Source organism: Chaetodon auriga, chromosome 21, assembly GCF_051107435.1.
Source record: "Chaetodon auriga isolate fChaAug3 chromosome 21, fChaAug3.hap1, whole genome shotgun sequence".
Classification (NCBI taxonomy): Eukaryota; Metazoa; Chordata; class Actinopteri; order Chaetodontiformes; family Chaetodontidae; genus Chaetodon; species Chaetodon auriga.
In genome coordinates, this window is record NC_135094.1 from 2,039,697 (window position 1) to 2,060,573 (window position 20,877).

Sequence of the window (20,877 nt, forward strand, 5' to 3'; positions counted from 1 at the left end):
GATGCTAATACTTACGTGTTATTGTTATCATTACATATAAGCATCGTGACTAACATAATTTCAATTTTATTAGGTACATTTTAGTGTTTATACATAATATAATTTCATGCGTCTATACACCGCATACATAACTGAAACGCGCATGCGCTCCTTGGTTTGCACTCGTCCGGCTTGCCGTAGAAAAGCAAAAGTGTTCTTGGACGAAAATGTCATATGTCAAACTGGTAACTATTCTTAACGATTGTCACCTTAATGTCAACTTACATAACATGTACTACCTATTAATCGGTTGCCATCTAGTGACGCATAGGATTGTAGAGCTAAAAACTGAAAATTAACATGTGAAAGTCAAATATGATAATTAGTCGACAGCTAACGTTAGCATGTTGCTAGGTGCTGTCGCTAACAGGTCAGTTTAACGGGCGAATGCTCCGTCTTCGTCTTTATTTAACAGTACGCGGCGTTAAAAGTGTTTGTTAGTTACTTCTTGTGATATAAAGCGTCTGAATTAGTGCCTAAAGTATTTTAATCGACAGTACATCCTTCTTTAGCTTCAGCAGCTAGTTGGCTTTATCATCACTACCAGTTTGTGTGTTCTGCCGGTGTGCCGCCAGGTGTCGCTGTGTGCCGGAGCTCCGGCCGTGACGGGGCTGCTGTGCGGCTCTGTGCTGGCTGCCAGTGAGGGGAAGAAGAAGAACTCACAGCCACCTCTGAGCATTGATGAGGTGGGTTAATAACTGACGGGGAACAAAATATCAGACACATGCTCTTCTCCACCTGCCGCCACCATAAATGTTTCCCTGGAACCTTCTCCTCCGTGTTTCTGTTTGCTTGTTTTACCTCTGGAGTCTGTTTACTCTCCCGCGTGTATCCCGGATATGAGTCTTATCTTATTATAACTCATGATCGGGATATGATGATGGTGTATATGGAACACAGAGTCCCCTGGTTGTTCACACATTTGCCCTCATGAGGTAAACATTACCTGTGTACCTGTGAGTGCAAACACGTTTTTATCAGTCAATTAAGGTGGTTACATAAACAGATAGTGAGATCAGTATTACTTTATTAATCCAGGTGTTACATCAGACCTGTCACATAAATCAGAGAGGTAATACTACAGGGTAATATTTTATTAAAGCTCTGGTCATTGACAACCACAACTGGTTTACAGGTCTGACTTGGTTAACTGGGACTTGACAGATTCTCACCTTAATGTTTGTTCCAGCTGCCGTCTTTGTACACCAGCCCTGAAGCTGAGCCTCAGTATGTGGAGCCGGAGGCGGGCCAGCTAGAGCAGAAAGTCGCATCGCTGAGGAAATGGGCAGATCCGTACACAAACCAGTGTCAGGTGTGTTCACTTGTGATGCTCCTTGTCAAACCCCTTCAGGAAAAAAGTGACATAATCGTTTAGCAATGTCTGGGTTTTGTGCAATGCTGCATACATACCTGAATGAGGAATAGAGGTCAGAGACGCTGAGTTCCTGTTCATGATTCACTGCAAAACTGCACTAAAATCTCAGCTCGCTCCTCACTGTGACCAGAGCCAAACGTCAAATTCATACCTGAACAGTCATTCTGCACCCTGAATCAAACATAACCCTCTGTGCAAGCGGTGAGCTGCTCAAGCAAATTAGCTTGAAACAACCTGTGAAAGACTCTGGAACATCCAAAGGATGTGACGGTATGTGCACTGCACAGTGGCTTGCCTCTCTCCCTACAGCTCCAACAGTTTTGAAACCTTAAAAACAGCTGGATATGAACGACTGCTCAGTTTTCAGTCCTGATGTTTTCGCTCAGCTGCTGTGACTCTGCCATCGATGCAGGAAATACGGTCACATGAGCTGAAAGCAGAGGAGCTGCTCAGCACAGCTCATGCACATTCATCATTTTCATTTCCACAGAGACGCACGCAAGCCATAAGTTCAACAGTTGTGCAACAAGTGTTCAGTTTCTGTATTCTGGAGCTTTGAGCTGAAGCCTGAAGCGACAAATGATAAAGTGATGTTTACGTAAATTAACTTAAACTTAATTTGTCCTTCTTTGCAGCAAACGTGCCAGGCTGCAATGGAGAAAGTTGAGGTTAGTGACGTGTAAAGATTCTTTTATTAAGGCTGAAAAAGAAGGTTAATTAAGGCCGTTTGGTTGTTTGGGCCGACAGCTCGATGACTGATGTCTTCACTTTGACAGTCACCACATGTCCAAACCTCCTGAAAAGCTCTGGGATTCTGCCTTTACTTACAAGTTGAGGATCGGCTGTTTGTTTCATGCTGTGTTTCCTGCATTTCTCATAAGCAGTGAATGTGCTCACTGTTAACGGCTTCAAGGGTTCAATCAGTCATTTTTTGATCATCGGGGTAACAGATGTGTTCAAATATACAATTGAAGAGTTTGAGAGAGTAGCTTGAATCAGTCAGTTCTTCAGGTCAATGATATTCTGAGGATCAATCAGTCTGCTGTAACTCTTGACTGTAAACTGAGGAAAGATGGAGCGTAAACTCTTAAATCAACGATCCTTTGTGACAAACAGCCAGAAAAACGTTTAAGAAAATGTTTTGTGACACATTTTGATTGAGATGAAAGCTGTTATCTGATGAAAACGACCTGCTCGTCTGTTTGTCTCTGTGTCTCATGATCCTCTCTGGACCACAGCAAATATACAAGACTGTGGAGCCCACGGTCAGCTCGTCCATCACGACGGTCACAGGTGAGGAAACGCCGTGTTTCAGCTGATCGGAGGCGCAAACGTGTGATCACTTTTAGAGTTTAAAGTACTGAAGTTTGTTATTTCTTATCAGCGATACAAGACACATAAGACGACTCTCCAACACTTACACTTGTAGTCATGATGATTTACCCACAATGCAGCTTGACTGCCTGCAGTACAGTCAGAGATTCAGGTGTGTTTTGCTAGCTAATGTAGCCTTTAGCCTTTAGCCTTTAGCCGTTAGCGTGCTGCAGAGATGAGGAGCGGCTGCAGGCGTCTGGTCAGCTCACTTCTTTCTGACTCCACACCAACAGATTTGTTTCAGTTTCAAGTGTGTAGATTTCAGCTGACGGTGACTTAAGTGACATCACATGAGGCAGTTTATCAGACTTCCTCTGAGACACTAAAGGCCTCGTACCACCTTTAAAGCATGCGCTGCAGTTCTGCAGATCAACAGGTGACTCCACTGCTGTTTTCATCTTCACTCAGTCTCTCCTCCTCCTTCCTCCCCGTCTGTCTTTATCTTTCAGACGTGTACCAGTTCCTCAGTGACCCCCCTCCTGACCTCTACCCCAGTGTAGCGGTGGTGGGCTTTACTGGCTTCCTGGGACTTTATTTGGCCAAAGGTAACCTGCACACGTTGGCGCTCAAACGTAAACACGCGCTGACCTGCGTTCCCTCACAGACGAGTCAGGTCAGAGCAGGCAGTCGGCTGATAGCTGGACAGCTCACAGCAGAGAGGAGATGTTTACAGGAAGAGTCTGTTCAGCAGCCTGTTCAAGTTAAAATAAGAAGGTTATTTCAGTTCACGACACTTTTTGTGAGTCTGTGTCCTTCTGTCTGTTTTCTTCGTGAAATTCTTTAAATCCACAACACTTTTCTCTCAGGAGACTTTAAAAACAGGCTCCAGTCTCCTGTGACCAGTTTGTCCCAGTCTGCCTGCTCTGCTGCTGGTTTAATTTAGTTGAACACAATGGAAACGTAAACGGAACTTTCCACCATGTCATTAATGAGGACGGAGGGCTGGCGTGTGTCTGCGGCATCTCTCAGCTGGACAGGACAGCCACAAACATCTGGCTGCTCTTCAGCTCCGAGGTCACGGTATTTATCAGCTTCAGCTCCGATCAGCAGTGATGGAAACACGGCGCCCAGTGGGCAAACTGGTTTTCACCCCTTTTCCAGCACATTGACGATGATGCGCATTGAAGTGCAAATATTTCCTGATATCAGACAGAACAGTCAGCCCGTTACTCTCTTTCCATCCCATCGTCATCAGCTCACAAACCACATAAAAAAGGAACCATCATGATGTTGTCACTGGCCTCCATGTTTCCTCCTGTTCCCTGAACGTGACACACCTGCAGTGGCCTGTTTTCAGCAGGTTCACCCTCATTAAAAAAACCTGCATGTTGGCACTAATGTTGGTGTATTGATCTGTAACAGACTGTGTGATGGTTGAACATTGGTGCTCGATGGCGTCTCTGTAAAGCAGAGGTCCATCTTAACTGTGAGGAGGTGCAGGGGAGTGGAAGGGGAGGTGAAGCAGAGACACAGCGTGAGGTGGAGGAGTCAGGTGATGATCAATGACCTGATGATCAATCATGAAATCATTCAATCTGAGTAAAGCTGCTGATGAATGGGGCGGAAGGTGACCTCCGTCCTTATTGGCTGTTGAAACCTCTCTCTGTGTTTCAGGCTCCAGAGTGAAGCGGCTGGTGTTTCCCGTCGGCCTCATGGCTCTGAGCGCCTCCATGTTTTACCCTCAGCAGGCGGCGTCTTTACTCAAGGTATGTGTGTGTGTGGTGTGTGTGCGGCTTTACGCTGCAGATCTCTGATATCTGATAACTGTCTGATCCACCCGAGGGGCCAAATGTAAAAGAGTGGAGCTGAAAAGTGGCTCGATGTCGTGCCAGTGATCAGCTAAATGTCAGAATGATATATTTAATTCACCATATTTAGATCTGACCTTTCTGCTGTGTTAAATCTGTCCAGGTTACGAGGTTTCAGTGTAAAAACAAAAGCTCACAGGACACTACAGCTCTGAAGTTCCTGACTGTCTGATTCCTGGAGAGCAAACACGTCATCAAAAAGATTCCACCTCTGAATCTGTGTCCACCTCTCGGTTTAATGTTCCTCACAGCTGAAATGCACTCAGGAAGCAGCTGTGGGAGCAGGAACGGCGATAAACACCAACTTTATGAGACCTTTTATTTTTAGGGACACGTTATTCGTGGAGGTTGGGTGTTTTTTACGGGCACCAGAGAGCCATTAAGTTAATTCTAGGAGAGTTTTTAAACAGGAAAGAGGAAAAACACACCGTCACCCTGTAAAGTGCGTCTGTGCAGCGCTGGCGGGCGTCACGTAGATTCAGGCAGGTCTCACGCTTCAGTCTGTGTCGTATCAGCGTGTTTGATCTGCTTCCTTTGAGGAACGGGTTGTGCTTCCCGGCAGGAAGTCCAGGCTGTGAACTGGCTTTCTAATTCATTTCATTTACTGTATTTCCATCCAGAGAGCCCACACACAAACACATAAAGGGCAGGCGGACGGAAAAATAGAGACACGCCCTGATTGGATCACACTTCAGCTCGCGGCATGCAGAGATGAAGCAGACAAGCAGGGCAGGGTGCAGACAGGGAAGCACATGAGCCAGCCAGATAAAGTTCCCAGTCAGAGGGTTTGAGTGACAGCTGAGAGGGGGAAGAAATGACAGTTTAAAATGGCTGGAAACGGCGTTTTCAGCAAGACGTCCAAAAGGCTTTAAACATCAACATACGGACATATCAAAGATACAAACACACGATTCACAGACAAACAATTAAAAATACAAGATTTTAAAAAAAAAAACCTCGTTCTTTCCCCGTGTTCTGCCTCAGAATTGGCTTCGTCGGCAAGTTTGTGAACACGTGCTGATGTGTCTTGTGTTTCCAGGTGAGCCGGGACTCTGCGTACACCTGGGCCCAGCAGGGCCGCGGCGCCCTGGAGGCTCTGTGGAAAGATCCTCCGTTTGGCAAGAAGAAGGTGAGTGTTCGGCCGGCTGCTCGGCCTTTCCTCTGAACGTTCCTCTGTGTGTCCACGCCGATGGCTGACTGTCATGGCTGTTCTCACTTCTGTGTTGGAGAAGAAAGAGCGAACAGAGAGCAACGACACGACGAGCTGAGGCGGCAGGAAGACACACACCTGTCCATCCTGAGAGACCTGCCAGTCACACACACCTGTACGCTCCTGCAGCTCCTGAAACCTCCTCCGTCTCCTGCTGATCGCCGCCTGTTCCAGGAGCAGCTTCACACACTTTTCTGGTCTTTTCACATCATTCCACATTCCAGCGATCAGATAAGTTTGTGGATGTGCGTCTCGGAGCGGCCGGCGGCGCTCCTCCTCTCTGTAATCACTCCTGGTTTCTCCTTCGATGACCTCAGCTCTTCCACTCTGCTTCATGAAACAAAGCAGGTCACGGTGTCGACTTTCTGAGCTCTCAGCGAGCTGAAAAACATCATTAATATCTGCCACCGGCACTTCCTCCTTCTCTACTGCACAACACAACTTCACAGACGGCACAAGAAACTTAATCAGCACCTGTTTCCACAATCAACTACTCGTTCAGTCATTTTGAAGGCTCCAGGTTCTTCGTGATACCACTCTCACATTTGCAGAGGGGATAGAAAGTTAGGGCTAGCTGCAGGTTAGCTTAGCTTAGCATAAATACTGGAAACGGGTGGAAACAGCTAGCCTGGCTGTGTCCTGCCTGCTCCTCTGGGGCTCACGAAGTCTAACATAGCATCTAGTTCCTTTCAGCCTTTTCTCTGCGTTCTGAAGTGTTGTTTTTTATCAGCCACATGACAACACGGCCCTGTCGTAGCTTCGTTAGGATGGAGTCAGGAAGAGCTCACAGCGGCGTCTCATGAAAACCGTCTTTCTAACATCTGAAGGACGACCGTTCAGCGTGTCCACACACTCGTTCTCACTCTATTTCCCGTCATGTTGTATCCAGTCACAGTTTGATGCTAATGATGCTTCTCTGCTACAGTAAAGGGCCAAATAGTGTGTGTAGACCAGCTTGGGTTACCGTTAATGAACTGAAGGAGGATGTGTATAATGAACTGTAGATACTGTATGAAGTTTTATCTTGATGTAATTAAATCTGGCATCTGACTGAGGTGACGCCTCTTATTTAACCAAACACCCACATTTATTTTTGAGTTCAGCCAAGTCTCACTTCCTCTGAGGGACTCAGTTTTACCTGCTTTCTCGTAACATTAAAACATTGTTTTAATGAGATTTCTGAATAAATGAAGCTTAATGAACTAAATATCAGTGGCAGTTTTGAGGTGTTCAGTCGTCTAATGAGCAGAGAACGTAGATTAAATAAGATAACACATTTATTCAACTTTGTTGTAAGTCTTTGTCTCATAATGAACAAACTGAATAACAGAGAGAGGAACATATACAGTCCTGAAGAAAACTGAATTTCTGATGAGGTTTGATGAGAATTCACTGAGCTAATTACATCATATGGACATAATCTGCAGCTGATTATCTCTCAGGAGATAATCTGTCTCTTTTAAACCCTGGGAAATAAAAGTGTCTCTTATTTGTCTTCATTTCTTGTCACTTCTCTGTAAACTCGGTGCGTTTGTCTGGTTCAGGAGCTGTTTTTTCTTTGAGTCGAGGCAGCAGGAGAATGTATGGACTGCAGAGGTCACGTCCTGTTGTGGCTGAGAGAAGCTCTGCAGCTCTTCCTCATCAAACCACAGAAAGTTCACTGTGGAACGTGTCACATGAACCAGACGTTAATGCTGCTTTAGCTACGATGAATCTCTTTTCTCTGTCTGCTTTGATTTATCTCCAGACTGATGTCATGTTTCCTCAGACAGGACAGAGGATGTGATGTAACGCTGATGTTTGATAAGGTTTATGTAGGAACAGAGTCCTCCATGGAAAAACTCCTGAACACTTTAATCCAGACTGATGCTGATTAGAAGCTTTTGTCGACGATAAACAAGTTTTTATACATCGTTTTTAAAGCAGCATGAGACGAATGAGAAGCCAGATCAGCTGTTTCGTGACTGAAAGAGCGTATGGTGAATGTCAGAGGGAGCAGGCTGAAGCATGACAGCATCATTAAAGAGGAACAAAGTGTTCCAGAAGCTCCTCAAATCTTCTGAAATGCTTCAGTCAAATACTGTGTACGAACAGCCTGACCGACTACAAACCAGGGCCTTTCACAGTCAAACACGTGGGATCATATTTCTTGCATCCTGTCTTCGAACAGGACTGACAGGTCTGTGTGTACGATGCCTCTCCATACCGGCTGCGCACTGCGGGCGCTTGGTTTTAAGACTGTGGATTTGTCTCCCATCTGAGGAGGATCAAGTGATAATCCCTCCAGTGGACCGGCTGTTTGCTCGTGTCTGTGCTGTTCTAAGAGTCTGCAGCCATGCTAGCTGCTGTGTGGCTGTGGTGTAATGTTTAGCATGTTAGCAACGATTGTTAGCACTAAAGGCGAAGAACAGCTGAGGCTGGTGGGACTGTCAGCAGTTTTACAGACATTTGGGGTCACCAGCATCATTAGGGTTCATCCTCTGGAGACCATGAATGTCTGCACCGATCCATCATGCAGCTGTCGACACGTTTCAGTCTTTGAGCGCTGAGCTTGTTAGCATGTTAGAATGTGGTGATACACAATATAAAAATAGTTAGCATAGCTATAAAAATGAACTCCTGTCACTCCTTTTGAAGCAGAGTTTTGAACGATATGTCAGCGATAACAGTCGTAATTTGTTGAATTCATTCTTCGGTGCACTGAGGAGATCAAACATCAGAATCTGTCATTTCAGTTTTCCATCCCATCATGATGCTGCTCAGTTATTTAGTCATTTAAAGACACAGATAATTGATTTGAGGGAAAAAATAGCAAAATAGTGGAGGCAGATTATCAAAATTAACCCCTGCTGCTCACCCGGTTTTACGGGATCACGCTTGCAGCAGTGTTTTATGACCTCACCTGGTCAATGTTTAACCTGAGTTCAACATAAACAAGATCCAAAGTGGACCAAAGGTCAGAGATGGAAGTCTGCAGCCTGTTCTGGATCATTAATGTGTCAGAAGATAACGCTTTCTAACTTCTCCAGAACTGAGACGAACCGTTCGCTCAGCACACAAACATCTGTCAACGATCACTGCAGCAGATTTATCAGACGACTCCTCGAAGGCACGCAGTTCACTGCAGGAAAGGTCACCATGAAGCACGACTGTAGAAGAAATGCTTCTGTCAATGAGGTCACGGCATAAAAACAAGACAAGTCGAGTTTATTGTGTTGTAACTAAGAGTCCAAAAGGGCTTCAGACAGATAATAAAAGACCTGAGAGTCTTGAACCCGAGAACCTCGCTGACACCCTGCAGAGCATCGAGCGTAGAAACACATGGATCCTGAAGGTTACTGTGATCAATTTAAGTCTGTTGTTATCAAATTAAGGTGCTGATCGTCCTCCACACTGCTCTTACTGGTGTCGACTTACTGTGAAAAGGTTTTTACTGGCAGAATTCACTTTCACACTTGAATATTTTGGAAGTTTTCTGGCAGATGTTTGGGCGGCTCCCTGGTTACTCGAGACATTTTTAAGGCCCAGGAAATAGAAAATGTAGTGAAATTATGGACTAAACCTTTTGAAAAATGGCACTGACTCATTCTAAAGGAGTCACTCTGATGAAATGAAACTGAAAAATGAATCTTGGTGCAGTCACCAGGTTTCTGTTTTCCCTCTAAATACGTTTGTGAAGTCATTTTTGTAAAATGAGCTCAGGTGAAAGAACCCAAACAGACTCCATGACCTGTGCGATCAGTTATTGTTTTATTGAAAACTCAAGCGATATAACTCTTCTGCACATCAAATACACGCTAACAAAGAACAGCTGAAGAATTTTAAGAATAAACATAAGTGATTCAGAGCGACATATTAGCAGTAGACAAAACACTCAACACTCGACTACACGCAGAATGATTTTACTGTGATGCAGAATTCCCCTTTTCCAAAGCTGAACTTGTATGAATCAACTTTGTCTGATCGGACAGAAAAGCCGAGCAGTCAGACGCAGAGGCTGAACTCTTCGTCTCTGGTCAGACGCTCGTGCCTCCTCCTCTTCCTCCTGCGCCGCTCGTCTGTCATTCCTCGGCCGGGGTGGCCATCTTGACGAGGCTGTTCTTGTCAAACCTGAACAGCCTCCAGCCCTCCTCCTGAGACAGATCCTCAGCACCGCGCCTCTTGTAGAACTGGACGGACGGCTCGTTGTTCTCCGCGACCACGAACATCATCCCGTTGCAGCGAGTCTTCATCGCCAGCTGGAAGAGGGACGAGAGTTAAAGGTCTGGCTGTATGACTAAGTCCCACATTTCCCATAATGCATCTCACAAATGTCATTAGACTCTTCCTGCCTGGTGATGCTCAGACCTTCCAAACTCAGTTTTCTGTTAAAGATGCAACACAAACTGGATCTAAAGTTCTGGTCTTCTGCTCTAAAATAAGGTGGAATAAATTGATTCACAACTTAAGATATAGAAGGAGGTGACTTCATTTTTTCCACCCTCCTCAGCTGTGATTGGCCAGTTGTTACACCTGTCACTGTGCTCTGCTTCAGTAAACATACTCACATCACTGAGATGCCGCAGGAGTTCTGAACCGATGCCCAGCCCTGCAGAGAGGAGAGAGGAGAGAGCTCAGTGATGACGAAGCAGCGACAGAGATAAATGAGAGTGGACTGACTGAAGTTCTACCTCTGTAGGGCTCCATCACGTAGAAGTCCTCCAGGTAGAGCTGTTTGCCCACCCAGGGGTCATAAGTGAAGTAGTACATCGCAAAGCCCACCACCTTCAGACCTGGAGAGAGACAAGTGAGACGATGATGAAATGACAGAATCCTGCTGCTGTTTGTGTTTCTGTTTAGATTTTTGTGTATTGAATTATCATTACACCTGCACAGTTTAGCGACCTGTGTTTACCTTCGTGTGACTGTAACAGGTCTCCACTGCCTCAGAAAGCATTTCAGAGTCGCTCTACTTGAGTTATTGCATCTGCACAAATATTTGGCACAATGCCTGTTTCAGGTATACGGCCTGAGGCATTTTCTATAAGTATTTCCACATAATATTTAATGATACATCCAGCATGGTGTATACACTCACCCTGTGCCCGAACCTGCTTATAAAAAGTGTGAACGCCTGCAGGCAGGCAGCTGCAGCTGGGCGTCTGACTCCTGAACAAACAGGCTTCTGTTATCGTCATACCTATATGTTGTTTTACAAAAGCAGGAAGCGCATACTGTACAACGTTTAGGTAAACACTGTCTGAGCAGATGGTGGAAACATCAGCGTCATAAAATCAAACTGAGGAACGTTACGCTGAAACTAAACTACGTCGCACTTTGACTTGAAAATCCAAAAATCTGTCATATGACAGCAATGACGAACGTCTCTGCAAAGCCGAGTGTCGGCCAAGACCTCAAAACTCTTCAACAACGTGTCAATCAAATCAGTTTGTCAAAAACCTGAAGAACCCTTTTGTGTCACCCGATCTTGAACCAGTCCTCTGTGGAGGAACGTGAAGTTAATGCTACGAGTTACGTTAGATTCTTCTCGTGTTTTTTCTTTTCTTTACAAGGTGGGGGGGGGGTGTCATACCGTCAGTGCTGCTCTCTCCTTGGATTTCAGCGATGATACAATGGTAAAACGGGGTGTCACCGAATCCATCCTCAAGGAGTTCTGAAAGCACATAAAATCTGTTAGCGTGCTGATTACTGATGCACACAGATGGATGGAGGTCAGCGGAAAACTCACCTTTTTCAGTCAGTGTGACCTGGTGCTCCATCTCCTCATATTTAGCAAGTTCCTGAGAGACGAAAGACAGAAACAACAGTTTAGTGATGAGAAGACGCACCCGGCTGATGCTGAAACGAATTCACATCTAATTCGGCTGACAGTCATTTATGAAGGAGGAGAAAGGTGAACTGGCTCCAGCTTCTTTGGTGCCAGTCCTTCCTGCTTTTCTCCAGTTTGTGTGATGCTAAATTGACTCTGTTTGGTTTGGGGCTGTTTTTTCATTGTTTTATATTCAATAAACTGCTTGACCATTTGAAATAATCATAATATCAGCCGCAGCCTTTGTTATGTTTTTCGCGTCACGTCAGCAATTTCAGGAAGTGTGTCAACATTTCACCAGCCTCAACCTTGATAAGAACATAAGCTGGACGCACTGACCATATTTGGAAAACCGGCGGTCAAACCGGAAATGAGTCGTCTGGCTGAAAACAAAGGCCCCCCGACACTAATCTCACACTCGGACATCCTCCGGATATTTTCCACCTGCCTCTTAGTCACCTTCAAGGCTGACTGCGGGAATTCACCGTTAAAGGCGTCGTCTGACTTTATTGGTCAACGCTGTCGGAACTCAGTTTACGACAGTTTCGGTTCAAGGGAAGGTCAACGCTAACCAACGGCTTGTTTAGCTAGCTAGCTCAGCCCAACCGTTCTGTTAAATTCACATCGAATCGTAAGATTTTGATGGAGTTTTTGTCCACTTTTGGTCCGTTCTGGTCCTCGGCCTACCTTCACCAGTCGTAATATATCAGACACGTCCCTGGGTTCAGCCTTTCGTAATTTATACTCCATTTTCTTCTTTTACTCTTTTTTCCTCTCGTTACAAGTCCTCTGTACGTGAAGTGAAAGATAAGTTGTTTCTTCATTCGCTTCAGAGTGGCTTATTCCCCACAGTCAGCCTCTGGTCCGGACGCGGCTGTCGGGATAGGAACATCCAGTAGAGACCACCCTCGGCTGGGTCGCTGCCGTTCAACTGTCTGCTCCTTTGTTTACATCGGGGCTTTTATAGCCGGCTCGCGCTGGAATGCGGTTGGTCAGTCTCCACAGCTCTCAGGTTTCTGACGAATCAGCGACACCCTATAGCCTTTTTTAGCCAATCGGGGCACACGGGGGAGTCTGTTTTGATCCTGCTTTAAGAGCATTGTTTTGATTGCGAAGGCAGAAACTTGGACGCATATGTCCTACTTTAAGTAAGAGTAAAGTTACACATAAAAAACCCCTTTAAACTCAGTTTAAAGTTAAAGTTTTGCATCTTCTCTGTGCTCGAGCTGCAAACATTTTAGCAGTAAGATAAGTAACTGTCGGTCACTCAAGTACAAAATGTGAAAGCATTTCTGTTGGGAGCTGTTATTACAGTTATTACATAAGATTTTCTGTGTTGCACGATGACTCCTTATACTTTAAGGTGTGTTACAGATTAACGGCACATAAGTAGTTCAACGCACCCGATGTGTCACACGAGGAATTTTCCATCTCTCACAGACAGTGAGGTTACATGAGTCCACAGCCTATATCACTGTTACAGACCCGTGCAGCGGAGCAGGAACATTCCGATCCGAGACTTAAAACGAGACAGCAGCAGTTCAGCAGTGCACCTTCACAAAGGTCGTGGACTCCTGAGAGACACGGTCCACTAACAAAGGGCCGTCATCTGCAACTCTAAATGTTAATCAGTCAATCCTGAAGGCTTATTGTAACAGTCCATCACGTCTGCAGCTCGTCTGCAGGTGTGCTTTTCCAGAAGCCAAGCTGTCCAGTGATTGGATACCTGATCCTGAACCTGGATGAATCAAAACGCAACCTAAGTGTGATGCTGGGTGACTTTTTTCATACTGGCGACCAAAAGCTTAAATGAGCCTATGTTCCTGATGAGTTATGCCAAAATCTGTGACCCATTAGATTCTATGATGTGAATGACCACAGGAGAAAGACAGATGGATTATGGATGGTGACACACACACACACACACACACACACACACACACACACACACACACACACACACACACACACATACAATTGACTACAACACTATAATGTTGTGACATAACTCTTACACAAGTTAGACCTTCCATAAACACTATGGGGGCAGAATTTTTGTAAGAATACAGTATGTCACCATAATATAAATATTTACTCAGGAAAAATAGCAGAAACTCTTCATCACAAAACCTTCCGTCCGGGTTCCGTCAAAATCTCTGATCTACAGGAATGTATCTGCCAAGTCTGAAGTGGCTGACAGGCTGGAGGGTTTTTAATAAGAAGAAAACATGATTTAGTATGTAGGGGATAGCATACAAAGAACAATAGCAAAAGAACATGGGATATATCACATTAGACAAAAATATGATAGAGCATAGGGGCATTTATTATTTACCTTTTGTTACTCAGATAATAAACAAAATAAGGTTCTTTGTTGTTAAATCTACACGTATGAATTAAAAAAGAAAATTATAAGTTGTTATTTTAAAAATGTCTTCTTTTCTCAAGTTTTTCATGAAAACAAACACCTCAATCCCTCAAAGGCTGACAGGCTGCACTCAGGGTGTAAAGTTCAGCGTCGTAAACGTGCGTCTTACGTCATACGGCAGTGGGTGTGGCCGGTGCACCAACGCGGAAGTCATCTTGCTCGCCTGGCTGCCTGGCACCGCTGCCACCGCACAAACCTGAGGAGGAAATCTGCGTTTTTCTCTCCTCTTCACCCAGCTCACCGGCTTCTTTTGGACCCCAGAAACTGTCACGCTGCCATCAGGGACACTACAATGCTCTCACCGAGGTCAGTGTGGTTAAAAAACGATGCTGCTGCAGCCTGGGACGTTCAACATGCTAATTACAGAAGCACCGTTAGCATCATTACAAGCCAGCTAACTCATGCTGGGAATGCTAAGCATCCCTAAAAGTGTTTGTGTCGCTGGTTTGTGTCAATGTGCTTTGATTGTGGAGCTGGTTTAAGCCATTTTGCAATGTAAATGAAGAAATCAGCTCCACCTGGAAGTAATAAGCTGGGGTGGGGATTCTTTGAGTGTGTAAGGGTGTGACAAGTTCATTCCAGTGACAGACAAAGTACCACACAGTGTAAACAACAATAAGTGTTTCACAGTGGAAAGCTGTTCTTTTCCACACAGTGGTACACTGCTTTAAAGTCATCATAGCAGGTCAAACTAATTCATATACTTTTGGGTGTCATGAATGGAGTTTAAAGACTTAAATATGCATTTTATTTTATTTACTCGCATGTAATGCAGTGAAAAATCTTATTCTGCGTTACAACATGCAGCTACAGCTCTCAGATGAATGTTTTCCTCTCACATATAACAGAATAAACGTTTCATACACGGCAGCCAGGGCCCATTATTCAAATGAGGAAGAAACATAACCAACAAAATACAAAGAATTTAAACACTAATTAATTAAAGAGGGTTGTACAAACATGATGTAATCTCTTGAAAACGTGAGCGTTAGATAATGAAATCACAAAGTCTGAGATGAGGCTTTGAGGTTTTGTCACTTTGTTATGTAAGAATCAACGTCTGGATTCGCTGCTTCGTCACTTTCCTCTGGTGCTCATCGTGGAACAAGTCGAGGTAACACCTCAAGTTTCACATGTTGGATCAAGCAGTGAGAGTCTGTCTATCTGTCTGCCTGTCTGCCTGTCTGTCTATCTGTCTGCCTGTCTGTCTGTCTGTCTATCTGTCTGCCTGTCTGCCTGCCTGTCTGTCTATCTGTCTGCCTGTCTGCCTGTCTGTCTGTCTGTCTATCTGTCTGCCTGTCTGCCTGTCTGTCTGTCTGTCTGCCTGTCTGCCTGTCTGTCTGTCTGTCTGTCTGTCTGCCTGTCTGCCTGCCTGCTCATCGGTCCACTGTGGAACAACAGGCAGGACTACAGACAGACCAGATGTCTTACGATGGTTATAATTAGGAGAGGAAGATGCATGTGCGTGCTGGACTCCTCAACCTTCAGGTCACCTCAGGGTTTGTTTGTTTTGTGTCACGTCCTCGCGGGGCTGCAGGTTCTCGCTGCTGCGGTCGGCTGCGTCCCTGACGACCAGGTCCTTCTGCGCGGGGGGCGTGTCGAAGCAGGGCAGGGCGCCGGACATGATCGAAGGTAAGACCATGAGACAGCGGTGCGTGCTTCCTGTTTGCCTCGATTGACCGCCACCTGGGTTAATCATAGACCTGTTATGCTCAATGCATTCAGGAAAACAGTGACAGATGAATCAATAATCTCCAGTGAAATGGACTTCCTGCTGAAGTCAGGATGGCAGAGTCACAGGCTGAAAACACACCTGGACGAGCCATGCAAGCACCTGCTAAACACAAACCCTCTGAACACGAAGCGTCATGGCTTTGAACACGCTTTCAGCAGTTTGTTTAAAAGGAGGCATGTACTCAAAGTTTTTGCAGCTGTTGCTCATGTGGAGCAAAAAACACTTCAGACAAGAGTTTTTTTTCCTAGGATGGCGAAGTCGAGTCACTTTGTCACAGTCGTAGAATGAATGACATGTAATCCGAATCGGTTGACACCCCCCCCCCTCGTCTCTTACCCTGAACCCTTTTAATTATTTTTGTTTCTCCACAGGAAATCCGCTTTTACACGTGTCAAATGGTGTGTGTTGGTGAACAAATCCTCGACAGAACCGAACAGTCTAAACTCTCCTGCTGACTGTAGTGATCAGTTCTAACTGCATGTTAACCTCCTGCATGTTTCCACACTGACTGAGCGAACATCCACCCTCTCACCTGAAGCACACCTTGTTTCAGCAGCTTCTTCTGTGCACCTGCTCTGCCTTTTGGTAGGTCTGGACTTCATGTTCATGCCGGCTGGATTTCTCCTGCTGCTCCACAGCTAAACGAGCTAATCCTTCCCTGCAGCGCTCGCCGGTGATCTGTTAACGTTCTCCTTCTTCCCTCGGCTGCACTGAGTTTCAGTTTCGTCACAGCGGGCTCCCACACGATGGTTATCTCTATCCCACAGCTTCTTTCCTCTTGGTTGTTTCATATTGTCTCACTGTTTGGGCTTCAGTAAGCTGCAGCCTTCAGGCGACAGTCATGGATATTTTACAGTTTAAGTCATTAAGTTCTGCCCTTTTAGTGTCATCGCATGAAACTCAGAGACAGTATGAAACATGCAGCCTGGAACCTTTAGTGCTTTCACTGCACACGCACACACACACACACACACACACACACACACACAGAAGATGTGAGTGTCTGCTCTGTGTTTTTCAGTGCGGAACAGGCTCAGAGAAATCGTGGGAGCTTCTACAAACTGGAGGTACTGAACCATCGAAATCATAATCAACACCAGTTTGAGGCCTTTAACTTTGTGCCAGTTGTCCATTTACTCAGTTACTGTGTTTAAGTACAAGTTTGACATACTTGTGTTGCTGCAGCGACCACCAGCAGGCCATGGCGGAGCGCCTGTCGCTGGCGTCCATGTTGGCAAAGTCTCAAAACGACCTTCCAGCCAAGAGGATGAAGGACAGCTGCCTGGAGGTCCACCTGCCTCTGGGCTCCGAGCCACAGCTGAGAGAGAAGTACCTGACCTTCCACAACACTGTCAGGTACACACACGCACCCACACACACACACACACACACACACACACACACACACACACACACACCCACACACACACACTGATAAAGCAGAACCCTCCTCTTCCTCTAACTCGTCTTCTGTCTCTTTGCAGGTTCGGGAGAATCCTGGAGGACTTGGACAGTTTAGCAGGTGCCTCTATAACACAACCTTTATAACAGACAGGAGGTTCAGCAGCGTCTCACACTGACACATGTTCTTCCTCGCGTCTCTCCTCAGTCCTCATCTCTTACTCTCACACCTATAATGAGGCTCTGAAGAGGTCTCCGCTGTCCATCGTCACCGCCCTGGTGGACAAGATCGGTAAGAGTCTCTCACATGTACGAGGTCAGTGAGCTCAGAGAGGAGCTGAGCTGCAGATTAAACCGTAAAACTCGAATTATCTTTGTCTTTATTTGGCGCCACAGTTCAGATCACCTTGTTCTCGTTAGACCCGAGAGACCAAACCCAAAGTAAACCCGGACTAACGTGCTTGTTTTGAACGCAGCTTTCCATCCACATGTGTTTTTTGTGTTGTCTCTTTGCTGGACAGACATGAGGCAGCACATCATCTACCCTGACTGCGACATCAAGTTCACCGGTCATGTGACGTGGGTGGGGAAGACCTCTATTGAAGCCAAGATGCACATGTCTCAGGTGGACTCCTCTCCCGTCTGCTTACACATAAATAAGAAAAAAAACCGCCTACAATCACCCAAGTTTCACCAAAAACAAATGTCCTTCAGTAACAGGACGAATCTTAACATGCGGCTCTTCTTTCAGTACCATGATGGAGATTATGCCCCAGTGCTGGACGCCACGTTCGTCATGGTGGCCCGCGACCCAGAAAACAAGAGGTAAGACACTCAGTCCAGACTTTTCAGAGTCTGAGGCTCTTCCACATGAATGAACGTTAATACAGGCAGGAAGTGAACCTGCACTAAAACACCCTCAGCAGCTGTCAAACCCTCTTGATGAGAGTCTGACACTGAAAAGTGCAGGAAGGAAGGAGGGATTCAGATTCTGTACTTCAGTACAAGTACTAATACCTCACTGTGAAAATACTCTGTTACAAGTAAAAGTCACAAACTTGTACTTGAGTAAATGTACTTAGTTACTTAGTGTGATGTGGACTGTGAGGGATTTACAGTGAGACGAGGAAACGACCACTTCAGGTTCGCTGCTGTTTGTTTCTGTTCACGTTTCTTCTTCTTCTTCTTCTTCTTCTTCTTCTTCTTCTTCTTCTTCTTCTTCTTTCAGAGCAGCTTTTGTAAACCCGCTTAAGGCAGAAGGTCCAGAGGAGGAGAAACTCTTCCAGCAAGGAGAAGGTAGGAGGTCCTGACACGGCCTCGCTTAAGAGAAGACAACGCCGTCCTTTTCACGCCAACCTTTCTCTGTCCGTCTTTTCTCTGCATTTCCAGCTAACAAATTGCGGCGCGTGGAGCTCAGCACTGCATCTCTGCTGAAGGTGGCTCCCACAGACGAGGAGAGGAAGATCGTACACAGCCTGTTCCTCAACACCCTGGACACAAAGTATGACTGTGAACTCAAATCGGCACCGTGCAGGACTCAGTGAAGCCGCCCTTTAAGTGGGATCATTAATAATCCTTCTTTATCTCGGTGAAAGTCTGGAGAACTGTCGGGTTTGAATCTTGGGATTAAAATGAGCATTAACACCTTCATGCTGCGTGTTAAGGCTCGTTTTCACAAAAGCAACAGTAAAGCTTTTCGTACACAATCCAGAGAAAGTGTCCTCACAGAAGTCCTTGTTTTTGTGTAATTTTAAGATCCTCTGTATGAAATGTCGTACTGTGTGTCTGTTTTTTCTGTCCTCCTCTACAGGACGGTCAGTTTCCGCAGCAGACTTCTGCCTCCAAACTCGGTGTGGATGGAGGACGCGAAGCTGAAAGGACTGGAGATCTGCCACCCGCAGGTGAGAGAGAGGAACAGCTCGAACAGGTCGTCGCTGTTCCTCATGATCTCTTCCTCCAGCGCTCGTCCGATCGTTTCGGTTCTGTTCAGACTTTGAGGCGTTCAAACCGCGAAACATCTGAAGCGTCTTCTGTCTGTGTGTGTTGACCAGGAGAGGAACATCTTCAACAGGATATTCGGAGGTTTTCTGATGAGGAAAGCCTACGAGTTGGGCTGGGCCAACGCCTGCTCCTTCGGGTGAGAGCTCTGAAGAAAAGATGCTGCTGCAGAAGGACAGAGCGTCCTGTTCAGGCACAGTGTTTGTTTGGCTTTGACGTGTGTGTTGTCCCTGCAGAGGGTGTCGGCCGAACCTGGTGGCTGTTGACGACATCCTCTTCCAGAAGCCCGTGGAGATCGGCTCGCTGCTGCTGCTCTCGTCACAGGTCAGAGTCTGATTGATTGATCTCCAATAATCAGTTTAAGTTCATATTCACTGCAGATGCTCTCCTCATCCTCAGCAGCAACAGGCAGCTGTTTCCATCATGCTAACTGCTCAGCAGCAAGCAGCAGACAGAGACGAGCTGGTGAGCGTAGTGAAGCATTTATTCATGAATGCTTAACGCTGACGTGTGGAACCGTCAGCTTTGAGGCATTTGAACAGCGGCTGGTTGAGTTAATAAACCCTCTGACGTGCCAAACGTTTGGAGAGCAGCTGCAGTGAATTGATGCCGTGTGGCCAGACGGTGTGTCGGTGATTTTTTGTGCTTCAGCAGCATTTTTGTTCCACCGGCAGCTTGTGTGTGCGTGCGTGTGTGTGTGTGTGTGTGTGTGTGTGTGTGTGCGTGTGTGTGTGTGTTTCAGGTGTGTTACACGCAGGGGAAGCACATCCAGGTCAGAGTTCACAGCGAGGTGTTCGACCCGCTGACCCGCCAGCACAACACCACCAACGTCTTCCACTTCACCTTCGTTTCTGACCGCGACGTCCCCAACATCATTCCACAAACATATGGAGGTGAGCGCGCGCACACACACGCACACACACGCTCGCTCAGTGTCTTTTTACCAAAGTTAAACCCCAGATTAACGGGAACTGTCTGATTTCCTCTCTTGTGTCTCTTGTGTTCGTCTGTCAGAGTCGATGTTGTACCTGGACGGGAAGAGACACTTTAATCAGACTGTGGAGCACTGAACGCAACATGTCTGCTGCCTGCTGAAGCCTTCGCCGTCTCAACAGTGACATCTGTGTGTGTGTGTGTGTGTGTGTGTGTGTGTGTGTGTGTGTGTGTGTGAGAGAAGAATGAACGCGGTTCATCCAGTATACTGTCCATCCTTTTATATCAGGCCTTGTTCAGTTTACACAGCACACACGGTGACCTGATTCCTGTTACTTTATCTCCTCTGTGGTTAACTTCCTTGTGTAAAGAGGTCAACGACAGAAAAGCAGCTTTTTTTGTATTCATTTATGATTTATTTACTCCTCGTGTCACCAGGGTTACAGCGATCAGCTTTAAGCTTCTCAGTCGTGTTTGACTGGTGGAAATGAAGCAAACGTTCGGTTTCCTGGTCTCGTCGTAACCTCATATATTCCTGTGTTAAGTTACATCTTTATATTCCATTGTATTGTCGCTCATACGCACAAATCTCTTTGGCTTTAACTTTTTTTTAAATCTTGAATGTGTATTCATCTGAATGTGTCACACTGCTTTGAGAGGGCGGGGCTGTCGTTTTTTCTGGCTTTAAGTCGTGTATTTACTCAAATGCAATAAATGAATTCTTATTTATATTGACTTAACGGTCGTTGTGTCTTTGTTTCCCTGTG

General features: G+C 45.9%; 3 protein-coding genes across 7 annotated transcripts; 2 read left to right on the forward strand and 1 right to left on the reverse strand.

Annotated features, from left to right (window-relative positions):
• The first annotated feature begins 159 nt into the window (after window positions 1-159).
• Window positions 160-7,301, forward strand: apoob (apolipoprotein O, b). Of its 3 annotated transcripts, none has more exons than XM_076721403.1 (9): window positions 160-224; window positions 615-725; window positions 1,229-1,351; window positions 2,050-2,082; window positions 2,653-2,707; window positions 3,238-3,333; window positions 4,403-4,494; window positions 5,636-5,725; window positions 5,829-7,301. In XM_076721403.1, exons 1-9 carry the CDS (start codon window positions 207-209, stop codon window positions 5,862-5,864), a joined length of 654 nt encoding a protein of 217 aa, XP_076577518.1. In that variant the 5' UTR covers window positions 160-206; the 3' UTR covers window positions 5,865-7,301. The 3 variants fall into 3 exon arrangements, with proteins under 3 accessions (XP_076577518.1, XP_076577517.1, XP_076577516.1); XM_076721402.1 differs by having other exon boundaries at window positions 5,826-6,861; XM_076721401.1 differs by lacking the exons at window positions 4,403-4,494; window positions 5,636-5,725; window positions 5,829-7,301 and having other exon boundaries at window positions 171-224; window positions 3,238-3,716.
• A 2,233-nt stretch (window positions 7,302-9,534) lies between these two features.
• Window positions 9,535-12,552, reverse strand: LOC143314450 (diamine acetyltransferase 1-like). The gene is made up of 6 exons (XM_076721470.1): window positions 12,303-12,552; window positions 11,535-11,586; window positions 11,379-11,459; window positions 10,477-10,578; window positions 10,354-10,394; window positions 9,535-10,044 (listed from the first exon to the last, which is right to left on the reverse strand). The coding sequence occupies exons 1-6, from the start codon at window positions 12,363-12,365 to the stop codon at window positions 9,868-9,870; spliced, it is 516 nt and encodes a 171-aa protein (XP_076577585.1). The 5' UTR covers window positions 12,366-12,552; the 3' UTR covers window positions 9,535-9,867.
• Window positions 12,553-14,131: 1,579 nt separating this feature from the next.
• Window positions 14,132-20,845, forward strand: acot9.1 (acyl-CoA thioesterase 9, tandem duplicate 1). Of its 3 annotated transcripts, XM_076721374.1 has the most exons (16): window positions 14,132-14,349; window positions 15,581-15,675; window positions 16,150-16,176; window positions 16,800-16,845; window positions 16,964-17,134; window positions 17,263-17,300; window positions 17,388-17,471; window positions 17,701-17,804; window positions 17,931-18,004; window positions 18,408-18,475; window positions 18,569-18,680; window positions 18,990-19,080; window positions 19,231-19,316; window positions 19,414-19,501; window positions 19,920-20,070; window positions 20,192-20,845. In XM_076721374.1, exons 1-16 carry the CDS (start codon window positions 14,336-14,338, stop codon window positions 20,245-20,247), a joined length of 1,305 nt encoding a protein of 434 aa, XP_076577489.1. In that variant the 5' UTR covers window positions 14,132-14,335; the 3' UTR covers window positions 20,248-20,845. The 3 variants fall into 3 exon arrangements, with proteins under 3 accessions (XP_076577489.1, XP_076577487.1, XP_076577488.1); XM_076721372.1 differs by lacking the exon at window positions 16,150-16,176 and having other exon boundaries at window positions 14,169-14,349; XM_076721373.1 differs by lacking the exons at window positions 14,132-14,349; window positions 15,581-15,675; window positions 16,150-16,176 and adding an exon at window positions 16,305-16,363.
• Window positions 20,846-20,877: the final 32 nt, after the last annotated feature.

Excerpts from the sequence above, each read along its gene's own strand:
- acot9.1 (XM_076721374.1), top strand. Across the intron at positions 17,805-17,930 it reads CCAAGATGCACATGTCTCAG|TACCATGATGGAGATTATGC; the intron begins GTGGACTCCTCT and ends CTCTTCTTTCAG. Across the intron at positions 20,071-20,191 it reads CATTCCACAAACATATGGAG|AGTCGATGTTGTACCTGGAC; the intron begins GTGAGCGCGCGC and ends TTCGTCTGTCAG.
- apoob (XM_076721401.1), top strand. Across the intron at positions 726-1,228 it reads CACCTCTGAGCATTGATGAG|CTGCCGTCTTTGTACACCAG; the intron begins GTGGGTTAATAA and ends TGTTTGTTCCAG. Across the intron at positions 2,708-3,237 it reads GTCCATCACGACGGTCACAG|ACGTGTACCAGTTCCTCAGT; the intron begins GTGAGGAAACGC and ends TTTATCTTTCAG.
- LOC143314450 (XM_076721470.1), bottom strand. The coding sequence starts at position 12,365 with ATGGAGTATAAATTACGAAAGGCTGAACCCAGGGACGTGTCTGATATA. Across the intron at positions 11,587-12,302 it reads ATATATTACGACTGGTGAAG|GAACTTGCTAAATATGAGGA; the intron begins GTAGGCCGAGGA and ends TTCGTCTCTCAG. Across the intron at positions 10,045-10,353 it reads TCCTGCGGCATCTCAGTGAT|CTGGCGATGAAGACTCGCTG; the intron begins GTGAGTATGTTT and ends TCCCTCTTCCAG.